Raw genomic sequence first — 13268 nt, forward strand, 5'->3', positions numbered from 1 at the left:
CGGCCCACTGTCCCACAGCCAGGACGGAATCCGCATTGTTCCTCTTCAATCCGAGGTTCAACCATTGGCCGGAGCCTCCTTTCCAGCACCCTGGCATAGACTTTCTCAGGGAGGCTGGGAAGTGTGATATCCCAATAGCTGGCACACACTCTCCGGTCCCCTTTCTTAAAAGATAGGGATCACCACCCCAGTTTGCAAATCCAATGGCACTGTCCCTGAGGTCCATGCAACGTTGCAGAGGAGTGTCAACTATGACAGCCCTACAACATCCAGGGCCTTAAGCAGTTCTGGGCAAATCTCATCCACCCCCAGTGCTTTGCCACTGTGGAGCTTTCTAACTACCTCAGTGACTTCCACCAGGGAAACGGACTCTGATAGCCCGGAAGCCTCTGGCCCCGACTCCTGTAAGGGAGGCATATCTCTCAAGTTTAAGAGTTCCTCAAAGTGCTCTTTCCACCTCCTGACAATGTCCTCATTAGAGGTCGGAGTTTCTCCACTCTTGCTGAACACAACTTGAGTAAAGCTCTTCCGACCCCTCCTGAGCCACCAGATGGTTCTCCAGACCCTCTTTGAGGCTGTCATTTTCCATACTCACTCCAAAGTCCTCTCACGCTCTGGATTTTGCTTTTGCAACCGCAGCCACTGCCGCCATTTTTGCCTGCTGGTACCTGTCTGCTGAGTCAGGAGTGCCTAGAGCCAACCAGGCCCTACAGGCCTCCTTCTTCAGCTTGACAGCTTCCCTCACCACCGGTGTCCACCAGCGGGTTCTTGGGTTGCCAACAAGCTTTTGGCCACAGCTGTGCCTGGCTGCTTCTACAATGGAGGTTTTGAACAGGGTCCATTTAGACTCCATGTCCCCTACCTCCTCCAGGACATGGTAGAAGCTCTCCTGGAAGTGTGAGTTAAAATCATTCCGGACAGGGTCTTCCGACAGTCGTTCCCAGCACACCCTCACTAAACACTTGAGTCTACCGGGTCTGTCCATCAGTTTTCCCCACCATCTGATCCAACTCACCACTAGATGGTGATCGGTTGACAGCTCAGCACCTCTCCTCACCCGAGTGTCCAGAACACGTGGCCTCAAGTCAGAAGAAACGACCACAAAGTTGATCATTGACCTTTGGCCCAAGGAGCTCTGGTACCAAGTACACTTATGACCATCCTTGTGTTCCAACATAGTGTTTGTTATGGACAAACCATGACTAGTGCAGAAGTCCAATAACATTTCACCATTTGGGTCTAAATTGGGCAAGCCGTTCTACCCAATCACCCCCTCCAGATTTCCCAGTCATTGCCAACGTGAGCGTTGAAGTCTCCCAGCAGGACTATGGAGTCTGTAGGTGAGGCCCTGTCCAGAACCCCACCCACTCTCTCCAAGAAGGTCAAATACTCTGCACTGCTGTTTGGTGTATAAGCACACATAACAGTCCAAGTTTTCCTCTCTCCAACTTTAAGTCGTATTGAGACGACCCTCTCATCCAGCGGGATAAACTCCAACTGTATGGCAGCCAGCTGGGGGCTTGTGAGTATCCCCACACCTGCCCAGCGCCTCTCACCCTGTGCAACTCCTGAGTGGAAAAGAGACCACCGCCTATGGAGGAGTTTGGTTCTAGAGCCAACACTGAGTGGAGGTGAGCCCAACTATATCTAGTTGGTATCTCTCAACCTCCTGCACCAGTTTCGGCTTCTTCCCCCGAAGCGAGGATACATTCTACATGCCAAGAGCCAGTTTCCGCAATGCCACGTGCCACCCTGCCTGCTCCTACTGCCTGAAAAGCATCGTACCCAACCCCCATGTTGGACCTTGCGGGTGGTGGGCCCACATGGCTCCCCCACATTGCCTTTTCGGGCTGAGCCTGGCCGGGTTACGTGGGTTGCCTGGCCACTAGGTGCTAGCCTGGGAACATTACTCCCAGGTCTGGCTCCAGGGGTAGGTCCCGGTGACCCCCTTCCGGGCAGGGTAAATGTTCTCCGATTTACTTTTTTCATGGGGGTTTTGGATCATGTTAGTCTGGATCTTCACTCCAGACCTGTTCGCCTTGGGAGACCCTACCAGGAGCATACTGCTCCCGACGATATAGCTCTGGAGATCCCTGGATCACGCAAGCCCTTCCGCCAACTTGCTGGTTGCCAATAAAGAATAATATATAGTGCTTGCAGCTGTCTGGAACTTTATAGGCTGGGAGTCTGCGACTTGAATTGGTCATCAGCTCAACATATTTCCAAAACAGCAGTCTAGGCCAGTCCACCAACCAAATCCATCGACTCGGTATCAATAATCCCAAATTCCAAAAGTTATAGCAATTCACAGTCTATCGTAGAAGCACAGGGTGCCCTTAATTTTCATGTCACTGCAAACTACACATTTCACAAAACTTTGCTTTCCCCACCTATACCAGGGTTAAAAACACTTACTGAGAGTAACCGTAGGGGCACCTAAGGGAATGCTTTCCCTACCTCCCTCACCCTGGCTAGTCACATTTAAAAGGGGAAAAAAAAAACATGTTTTGCCTGGCAAAGAGGACAGCATCCTTCTTACCTGATTGAATCCAGTGGTCAGGATGTGGTCAGAGTCCTTCACCCAAAGTATGTGTGATTCCTTGTTGGTCTGAAAGCTCACAGCACTCTGAGTAAAAACAAGAGAAGTAAAAACAGTAAGTTAGTGTCAACATGGGGCTATAACAGAAGGGCAACACAAAAGGTTCTGAAAAATTGGATGAATTTGGTCTTGCTCATGTGAAGGAACAGAAACAGACAAATCCAAAGAAAAATGGACACATCAGAAGCTTACTCCTATAACACTGGCAGCACTGTTAGATGCAGCGTATGGAAAGTGATGGCTGGGGTTGGTGAACAAATTCATATTTTTGTGGCCCTTTAGAATTTTAAAGGTGGGTTAGATAAAGTTTTGGGCAGATCACTAATGAATGGGGCCATGTAGGAGTTAGAGGTGTGTCAAGTGTGAGCTAACACAAGTGTTACTCCAGCTGTGATCCAAAGGCAGGCTGCTGCAGTCTGAGGAACTGCTTAAAATTAGCAGATGATATACATCAGAGCTCTTTGTGTAAGATTTGTACAAATGTACTGTTGCATATATTTGTGTATCCAGTATCTCTAGTAGGATCTGAAAGCAAATTTATCAACACATTTCACTGAGTGACAGAACTGCTGCTCAAGCTGTTTGATCAATCCAGTAGTGTGTCCTAAGGGGATTCGCCATCTGACAAAGTGAGAAAAGCAACACTTGTACCTCACAGCAAGGTTGTAAGCAATCCATCCATGACTTGGCATAGCATGTGGATTAATTGCTGGACCAACTGGGCCTCAGCAAATACCTCTGAGCATCACCAACAACCTGCTCTTATGGTCAGCACATTGATTGTAGGGCTGACTGAGCAAGACAGAGAAACTTGGTGCCACGCAGCAGAGCACAGAAAACAGAGGAACAAGCTGACAGGGCTGCACTTCTCCACACGTCCCCACGCAGCATAACATCAAATATGATAGTGGCTAAATAAACTACAAGGCCAGGAGTGAAAGCTTGGCATAAAACCCTGCTTAAAGAGGAACCACCTCCTTGGTCAGACATGCAGACTTTAAAGTCTGGTCAAAACCCCTTCTTCCTTATGCAAAGATGTCTTATTCCTCAGAGTGACTGTTCTAGCAGTTAGGAGAATGCCAATGGAATTGGGCAGAGAGCGGGGCGAAAATATATTCCCCTGTATATATAAAAGCTTAACTTTCTTGTTAAAAAACTATTATTGATGTTTTGCTAACAGGAAGATGTGTTAGGACTGAAGTATCAACAGGGTTTAGAAAGGCACCACTCTGGTTTCATTAAATTATGACACTATCCCTTTTAATTGTAATGAAGGAAAACACACCCCTCACCTCAAACATCAAAAATGTTACAACTTAGCTCGATAATGGAAACTTACAGCAATTGCTGCAAAGTTGGAATCAAGGGACTAATTGCTGGAGGTATATGGGCATGTGGATAGTGAATTTAATCGTTTAGATTTGGTGTCATTAGTTTTATCTGTGTTTAAAGGTTTTTACACAGTACAGCAAAAAAAAGTGAGAGGACAGTGATAAACTTCTTTAACACCATTTAAATTCCATTCTTACACTTATTCATTTAGCTGATGCTTTTCTCTAAAGCCACTTACAGCGTTAAGCAACTTACAATTATTTACCCATTTATACAGTTGGGTAATTTTACTGGAGCAATTTAGGGTAAGTGCCTTTTTCAAGGGTACAACACCTGGAGGTGGGATTCGAACCTACAACCATTGGGTCGAAAAGCAGCAGGTGTAACTGCTACGCTAGTACCTGTCTTCTACTCATGCATTATCTATTTTCATTTCTCTGATGATAGGTCACAGTTCCATTCTTCTAGAGAGAAAAATGGGAGCGCTATATCCACTAATACATTGTGAAAATGAGTTGGGTTAGGATGTGCAGTTCATCCAAAAGACCGAATGCAGCGAAGGAAGGTGTTTTTCATCATTTTCCAAAGATCCAACTAACTAAGATAATCCCAGACTGACCTAGCACTGGCCTAGTGTTTGACAAAAAAACAAAACAGACCTTCAACCTTTCTCTTGAAAGGAGTCCAAGATTAATGAAGCACACAGTGAAAGTCAGGGCTTACTGAGAGCTTCAGTGTGCAGCATATGACCTGCACGTGCCGGAGACACATTGGTTCACAAACCCGGCAGCATGCGTGCATCACAGATGCACTGTGGGTGTTGTCACTAGCAGCACATGAGAAATGCTCCACAGCTGCAGCTGGTCATAGTACACGACCCCCCACAGACACACACAGAGATACACACAGAGTAAACTGGACAGAGGAAGCACCAACATTCCATAAGCTGCTGACTGAGCAGGCCAAGAAGGTGCGCGAACTCCAGACAGACCCTCTTTGGGAGGAAAGGGCTGGGTAAACAGCAGGGGGGGAGAGTAGGAATGCACTTACTGCACGGGACACTTCCACTTGCTTTCTCATCCCTGCAACATGATGAACACGCAGTGCCCTTCAATGCCTCCCTCAGAAACGTGATAGGAACACAGCACAACAGACAAGCCTGTCCACACCCATTGTAGGAAATACCATACACCTAGAATAGGGAACACACTTTTGAGGCAAAGAAGAGTAATGACCCAGAGAATCAAAAGAACAACAGGTGAAGGGAAGGATAGCTGCGATCATTTTGGAACCGTTTAAACAAACACCTTAAGACCTCCATAACACCTTCCTGAAGTACTTATCACGAAAGCATGTTTATATGCAGCTCAAGAAGGTGATGAACTGTGTAAGAAATGATTATGCAGCTCCACTGTAGCAAGTATACAGAGTGTACTTTGACAATCTTCCAATGCTGACATGAGCATTTAGGAATGTTTTTGCACAGCTTATGAAGGTGACATGAAGATCCCTTCAGAATCCTTTATCTGAAGTGTCATCACAAAGAGGGGTAAACCAAAATGAAAAAAGCAACAACTTCATATCCAATAAAAGGACACCAATGTAGTCATTCTGAGAGGTAAATGGGAGCAAGAGCTGGAGTCCTGGAAAGCAAGATGAAGTCCCTGCCAAATTCCTGGCTTTCAGGAACGTGCGCTCCTAATAAAAACACAGCCCCCACTTCTGTCACCCTTGCCGCTAACGCATCCAGAGCTCAAACAGGCTGAAAGCATCATCTTGTCACTGTGTTGGAATGCTGATCCTCCCACCAGGAAAAGGATCAGGTGTCCATGAACAGAGCTCAGAAGCACCATCTTCCTCTCTCCAAGTCCCTCTCTCCATTTGTTGCCTTTCATATCCACATGCTCCTCCATTTCTTTTTCTTTCTTGTTTGCCAGGAGGACAGGGAGGCGAAAGTAACGGCAACCCAATTTTGACCCCCCCCCTCCATATCCCTTCACTCTTTCCCCTCTGGTGGAAGCCAGAAAGACCACTGATGAGGGAAACAGAGAAGGAGAGACAGTAGGAGGAAAAAGACAGGGAAAAACACTTAAAGCAATCCAGTCGTTTTATTTCCTCATTTCCTCTCTTGCCAACTACGACATTTTCACCAATAATTGAAAACATCTTCTAGCCTTCGGCCTCCTCTTGCTCCCACAAGCATCTCCATCCCACCTCCCCCGGCTCTTTCACTCATATCTCTTCTTACAGTTGGAAGTAAAAAGCAGGTATAAATTACATAAATTTGTTTCTTTAAAAAAAAAAAAAAAAGCGTATGAGCACACACTGATCATGGAACACTATGTACAGCATCACCTCAAAGTGCACAGTGAGGCCTCTGACCTGCAGTCACATATACCTGTACTCCTACTTATGAGCAAAAGACACATTCATTTCAGTTCAGAAGACACTGCTTCCCTTTCCATTACTAGCTAAAGACATTCTAGTCTGTATCTTTGCCCTACAATGCCATAACTTCAGGATCAAACACTCAAGCTGCAGGATGAGAGAATCAAGTGGTCGGCTATGTTTAAATAAGCCTTTGTATAAAGCTGTTAATCAAATCCCAACTTTTTATTTTGTACTTTTGAGCCCCTCATGGTGATTGAGGAACAGGCTAAGGAAAGCGGCAGTGCATGTAGTGGTTAAATAAGACAACTCTGACATATTAATTGTTCGTTCAAATAAATAAATTAATAAAACATCAAGAATGGGTTAAAGGGGTAAAACTGCTGTCATACTGGGTAAAAACAATTGCTAACAGAATATTGACAGTAAAAATGCTAAAAATAAAAACAATACGCCATCTCTTTTATATCATTAATAATAATAATCGTAAATCATTACTGTCAATAGTAAAAAAAAATGAAAATGAGCTTCACCCAAGCTGGCATTTAAGTACTTGAACAAGAATATGGAGAGGGGTACTGTAAAGGAGCGACAACAGGCAGCGTTATAGTTAGAGCTGTTGCCTTCAGGTTGAAAGACTGATTTGTTTTCAGTTTGAATCCTCAGTGCTGTTGTAGAACCATTGATCAAGGTACTTATCCTGAATTGCTCCAATAAAAATAAACCACCTGTATAAATGGGAAAATCAATGTAAGTAGCACATTGTAAATCACTTTAGAGAAAAGCATTACCTAAATTACTATTAATAATTGTCAGAATGAATTTAAAAACCATAAAAGAGGAATGGTAGAAACAACAGCCTGCATTATTCAGCTCTGCATTGTCTGGCGTGAAAGTGAATGTTCACACGCAATATATGTAGACAATGCAGAGTTCACTCAAAGTCCCAAGGGCAGACCCCCCAGTCCCCAAGTGAAGCTGCGGCAGAAATCTAACTTCTTCTAACCGTTTAATATGCATTCTGCGCATGAGTGGGCAATATTCATGCGTTCTGAGTGGGTGTGTAAAAGTACATTGTAAAGTCCCTGTGATCTGAAACAGAAGAACAGTAACGTGGGCTAAAGATTTTGATGGGGAAAGGGAGATATAGTTCCAGTTCACACAAGTCTGTGATAAATATAGCAAACATAAATGGGTTATCCAGAGATGTTTTGTTGTTTTTTCACAGGGAATCTTCCCACGATGTTCCTGGGAAAAAAAACTGGCAACACAGGCAAAAGGAGAAGCAGAAACACAAAGGAGCAGGGTGGAAGTTTGGGGCCAAAAGGAAAGAGGAGGACAGGACTATCCTTTGCCTGGACACCCACCACCCTGTATGAATCTTTAGGTCTTCCTCAACCACCTGCCCCAGCCCACTGAGCAGCCATAAATGGATAAACACAAAAGCACCTGACATTTGCACATTATCAATAAGAATCAGCTCTCAGCACACAAGCAAACACTTTCCTTGCTGGCTTAGAAGAACAGCAGATACAATTTATTGCATCCCATTAAAAATTTCACAAAACAGTTTTATTATTACTAATCACTGTAAAGGCTTATTCAGCTTTAGACTCAGAGACAAGTTTACTGCTGAGGGCCTGACTTACCATAATGGGGTAAAAACATAAAAACAAAAAGGGTCTTAGATAAGAGTAATTGCACAATGATCAGAGAAGCCGAATATTTCAGAAAATTTTAGATGATTTTAGAAGACTTTCAGGAGAAGTAAACAACTGGCTAATTCAGAGTTCAACTATGTGCTCGGACATGGTTCAAACTGAAGATTCAGGGACCTAAAGCCTAAATAACAACTGTGATGTCCAAACTAAATTACTTAGACCAGTACATGCGCTCACAAATACCCCTATGGTTGCTGTAATTTGCTTTCCTCCCAATAGCCTGTGTTCCACTTTTTCATGTACCATGTTCTGCTGTCTGAATCTCCCAGAGAGACTCATCTTTGGTCAAGCATTTCCTTAAGGTCAATTACCCCCAGGGCACACAGCATGGAGATGCTAATTCTCCAATTTCAGCAACAGGAAAGTGATTAGTCATGGGGAAGGCCAAGTTTGTCTCATCAGTGGCCAGCAGAAGAGCCAGAGGAGGAATGACAGCAAGAGCAAGGAACAGGTATGGTGAAAGGGACCCCCTCTAAGAACAGGTACGCTGCTTAGTGCTCCTTTGCTTTCATCTCCCGTTGGAAGAGGAGCACAGGCGACAAAGGAGTGTGGGGGATGGGGGTTTCAAGTCTTTACCCTGACAGGACAGCCTCATCCGGGGATGCTAAAAATACATGGGGGGATGTAGCCTGTACAGACTCCGACGCCGGCCCTGCCGCTCACAGCCCTATGCCCGGCGCTTTCTCACCGGTGTTGCCTTTCAGGCGCTGGCAGGGGAGCTCTCTCCCCATCCGCTTTCTTTCCCATCCTTCCCAGTGCTCATTAAGTATTTTATATACACAAATCATCTGTGCATTGAAGGAACGCTGGCAACATTCAGCTTCACTGTTTTCGATGATTTTAAAAAGTTCTGCGGGTAGTAAGTTAAAATGGGGATTTCTTACTTGTTTTGTTTTTTGCCCTATTAGAATATAGCAAAAACTACTGGAAAATCTCATTAAACCGGCACCTGACATCTGCATCACCTCTGAGCTACTGGAGCCTACTAACCCAGCCTTTTGCAAAGCTGAGGCAGCAGGTTCAGAAATAACCTTGATAGGCCCTCTTGACAGGGCAGGTTTGCCACTGTATGTGTGAAAGTAAACATAGACATGCGCACACAAAGACAGATACAAATACACCAGCCCATAAAGAAGTGATTTGCTCCTTTCAGGTCTCACCCTTTTATGGCCATCGGATCACTGTAACACATTTTCTGGGGCATGAGCCTTATGACACCTCAATGTGTGCCAAACAGCACAAAATAGGCCTGGAGTATTGGGCCCCAATGTCCTTATTAGGTGTTCCACGAAGGGAATGGAACCTGACACAGGATGTACGACTTGCTGAGGAAATCACCTGGGTGTAAAAAGCACCGGCAGTCCTGACAACAACACAGGCTGCAAAATTCCCTACTAATCAGGTTGGCTTAGGAAAAGAAAATCAGTTTTACATTTATATTTAGCATTTTCTTATTGTGGATTGTTGTTCACACACTCTGCATAAAGGCTCTGGCTAAGATGAGACTAAAACAAAAGGATGTGCATGTCATTGCATGGATCAAGTATAGACGGTGGCACTAGGACAATTTCACAGGAGAAATCCCATGGGTTAGTTATCACAGTGCTTGCGGATACTTTGTGTCTTCTCTAGATGCTTCTGCTGAGATCAGGAGGAAACAAAAACAGTTGTGCTACACTGTAATGTGTGTCAAAGCCTGAAAATCAGCTTAATGCCAGTGTGAAGTCAAATAAAACATTAAACTGGGAAGAGAGCCTGTAATTATTTTGGCATCATACTGAATGGCTTCTCTCCCTCAGGGACGCTGCGGTCACTCCCTCAATCCAAGGAAACAGCAGTCACGTGACATGCATAAATACTGAGACTGCAAAGGGGAAAACGGGACCTCTAGGTAGAGGGCACAATGAAGTATTGGCTTCCAGTTAAGTTTAGAGTAGATTATAAAACCTTACTCCTGACATATGAGGCAGTAAATGGCATTGCTCTAGCCTGCTTTAGTATGTTTGAGTCTTATGTTCCAAAACTTTGGCAGGCTGGCTCCACAGTAGTGCAGTAGCAAATGTTTTGTCATAGTGGTACAACACATCTTTCAATATTATTTGCGTGAACTTATTAGTTGATTATTGTAATGTGATGCGAAATATGACTTCTAAATACCGTCAAGAAATTCTTAATTTTATAGTAAAGCTGGCTATTTTTTTTGCCCATGTCCTCTTGCACCACCCAGGCGCTGTAAGACAGCAGTGCTTCTTGCTGTCCCACTGTGTTGGCCCCATTTAGGTGCACTATTCGCTATGCCACTATACTGTCATTACAAATATTATAGCTACTTACAACTATTATCATAGTTACTTATTATTCACACATTTACAAAGGAGGAAATCCTTACTGTATCAGTTCAGCTTAGGAACCTTGATCAAGGCAACTACAATATGAATGGAGATTTGAATTCACATACTTCGAGTGGAAGACAATGCTTCTTACCACTGTTCTACCTGCTGCTCCTGTTATTACCAATACATGCATCAGAGAATAAGACTTCCAAGGAAGGTAACCAAAAGCAAGCCTATATAATTCCACAATGTGAAGAAACCTAACTGGAAACACATAAGGCGATATATGCATTGACTGGAATTTAGAATATTTACGCCCTTGAAACAATAGAAATAACAACAAGAAATGACTGGTTGAAATAAGGAAGGAGAAAAAAGAAAAATTAGGAAGAGGCTGTAATACCAAACTGAGTTGCACTAATGGTTGTCTACCTCCAGCTACACTCAAGAAGTTCAATGCAAGCACTCTGTTAAAGGATGGTAACAACTTATGTCACTTATAACTGTCTCATAATTAGAAGAGCCATGCTTAGCTGGCTTTAATTCCCCAATAATCACAAGAAAAGGAGCTACATCCTCAAAGGAGAACTTCCCATAAGAGGTGAGTGATAAAACCTGGATGGTTCAGTCAAGTGCATGCATGTTCGCACACACTTATTCACACTCCCACTCTCTTAGAAACACACACAAGCACACATTTAAAAGAGTACCTCTGACAGACAAATGTTTTCACAGTCCTCCGATACCACAAAAATACAGACAGTTAGGATCAAAATCCCCATTCAAATGGCCACATTAAATAGAAGCAACCCCAAAACAAAGGTTATTATGTCAAATGACTTTAATGTACACAGCCTCTCTGACATTGTGACAAAGACCATGAGAAGCTCTCATACAAATAACTCAACATCTGCTGGTCTTTAACTGTATTTGTTGTGAGCTATGCATTCATCTCTGCTTTGTACTGAATGGATGCTGACTTTGCTGGCTCATCTCCACATTGAATAAAACAATCCTTTAGTACCCAGGAAGATAAGCAGGCCTGAGTCCACTTTGGCACCCATCATCTGGTAAATGGCTGCTGCCCTCTCAAAATCTGATTTCACAAACCCTACATTTACCATAAATACATATATGACAGCAACCTTTTTTTCTGGCTGAAATGTTCCTATATTATTTTGTGGAAAGGCCTGGGTGCCCTGACTACAGACCACAGTATGTGGCAAGCGACGTCTGCAGCGTAACGTTACCCATATAGCAGCACTGAAAGGGGGGGAAGGAAATTAAAAAAAAAAAAAAAACCACACACAAATAATGTCACTGAAATAATAATGGCGAAGGAGATCTGAGTCCGCACATGCGGATGCTGGGTTTGCACACAGAACTGCAGAAGCAGGACAGTCACAAAGCAGTTTGGTGTGGTGGGGCGGGTTGGCCACAGTGTGGTTTATGGAGTAGGATTGGGGAAGAGCAAACAGTGCTGTGCAGGTCAGCTTGTCAGGGCTGTTATTAGACCAACCGATGTGAACAGGAACAAATGAACACAAACACACTTCATTGAAAAAGCATCAGGGGGTGGTCAGCAGAACGAGGCCAGTGTGTTCTTCCCTTACAGCTAAGTAGGGTCCTGAGCGTGTAGATTTAGCTTGATCCAAGAGTTGCTTTAACTGAATGACATACACACACCTAATGCATTTCCCCCTGCAAATATTTATTGGCCATTCTTACTACTATGAATACGATTTATGCGTTCTGTGTATGGCCATTTTCCTGGTCACTTCTAGAGGAAATCAATTCACAGCCTCTCACACAAAAGAGAAAATTAAGGCTATTACAAACACCATTTTGGCTCTCCCTCAAGACATTTGTGATTTGAAGGGCTGTAACCAGTGTCGAGGATGTTTACAATGAACACATTAAGCTCAAGAAGCAGCACTTCACCCTACAACATAAAACAATTTTGTCATGCCTGCATATAGTCAGAGATGGACATGCACATGGACATTCTCTGAAATACAGTGCTCTTGTATTTTAATTGTTTTACATTCCAGAAGATGTTTAAAACAACTTTCCAATAAAACTATTGGCACCAGCCTACTCCACTATGTATCCAGTGCTTTTCATGACCCAGCATGCTCTCAGGCTAGAGGAGACACGGGTGAATAACAACTATTGGCTTACTACTCAGTGCAACATTACAAGTTTACCCGTCCTACCATCATTGTGGCTCCAGGTATCTGACCTGTTTGCACACTTAATTAGCTGGTAATAAAAGGTCTCTAGATGAGTGCTGAGCTAATGAGCCTGCTGATCTTAAATAATACACAATAATACACACATGTATGGGGATCCTCCATCTTCATCGGGTAGCACACACACCTTAACTGTAACCTCCAACACCCTACAACCACAACCTGGTTAGCTATACAATTTCACTCTTGAGCCACACTTAGAACCACTCCACAACTGAACTTAACGTCACATCAGCTCATCATTAACCATGGCCTCCCAACACAGAGGGACACACCATGTAGCTAGAGTAACTATGAGCAGGTTATGATCAAGCACTGTAACTCTTCTTCCAGAGGCTCATCTAGATGTGTACACCAGCTCAGCTTGTGTCACGCTGCTTCTTCAAAGTTCTGCAAAGAAGCCCATGGCATTCCTCAGCCCTGACATTTGCCTGATGTGTGGGAGACCAAACTTAATAAATCTTGTCAACCTGGGGTTGAGAGGAGCTGACAGAGTAGAAGGTGAATGGAGGAACGTGTTTATTCTGGAACCCGAGAGAGACTCATATGTTAATACAGTTCCTTTCCCTCTAATATCTGCCACTTAAGGGTATACTTTCCTCATGGGTCACCATGTGTGAGTTCCATAGAAATGAAAGGATGG

The 13268-nt window shown here is 43.9% G+C and overlaps 1 protein-coding gene across 2 annotated transcripts in view; it reads right to left on the bottom strand.

The window, feature by feature from the left end:
• coro7 (coronin 7) overlaps positions 1–13268 on the bottom strand; it is a 107645-nt gene that overhangs the window by 74628 nt on the left and 19749 nt on the right. The window contains exons 1-2 of one of the 2 annotated variants that reach the window (XM_029250436.1): positions 4982–5039; positions 2540–2626 (exon numbers count right to left, since the gene is read on the bottom strand). In XM_029250436.1, coding sequence (XP_029106269.1) covers positions 2540–2626; positions 4982–5011 — 117 coding nt within the window. In that variant the 5' untranslated portion in view covers positions 5012–5039. Of the gene's footprint in view, positions 1–2539; positions 2627–4981; positions 5040–13268 lie in introns of those variants that run through there. The other variant, XM_029250435.1, reaches the window with a different exon arrangement.

This window comes from Scleropages formosus, chromosome 3 (assembly GCF_900964775.1).
Source record: "Scleropages formosus chromosome 3, fSclFor1.1, whole genome shotgun sequence".
Lineage (NCBI taxonomy): Eukaryota > Metazoa > Chordata > Actinopteri > Osteoglossiformes > Osteoglossidae > Scleropages > Scleropages formosus.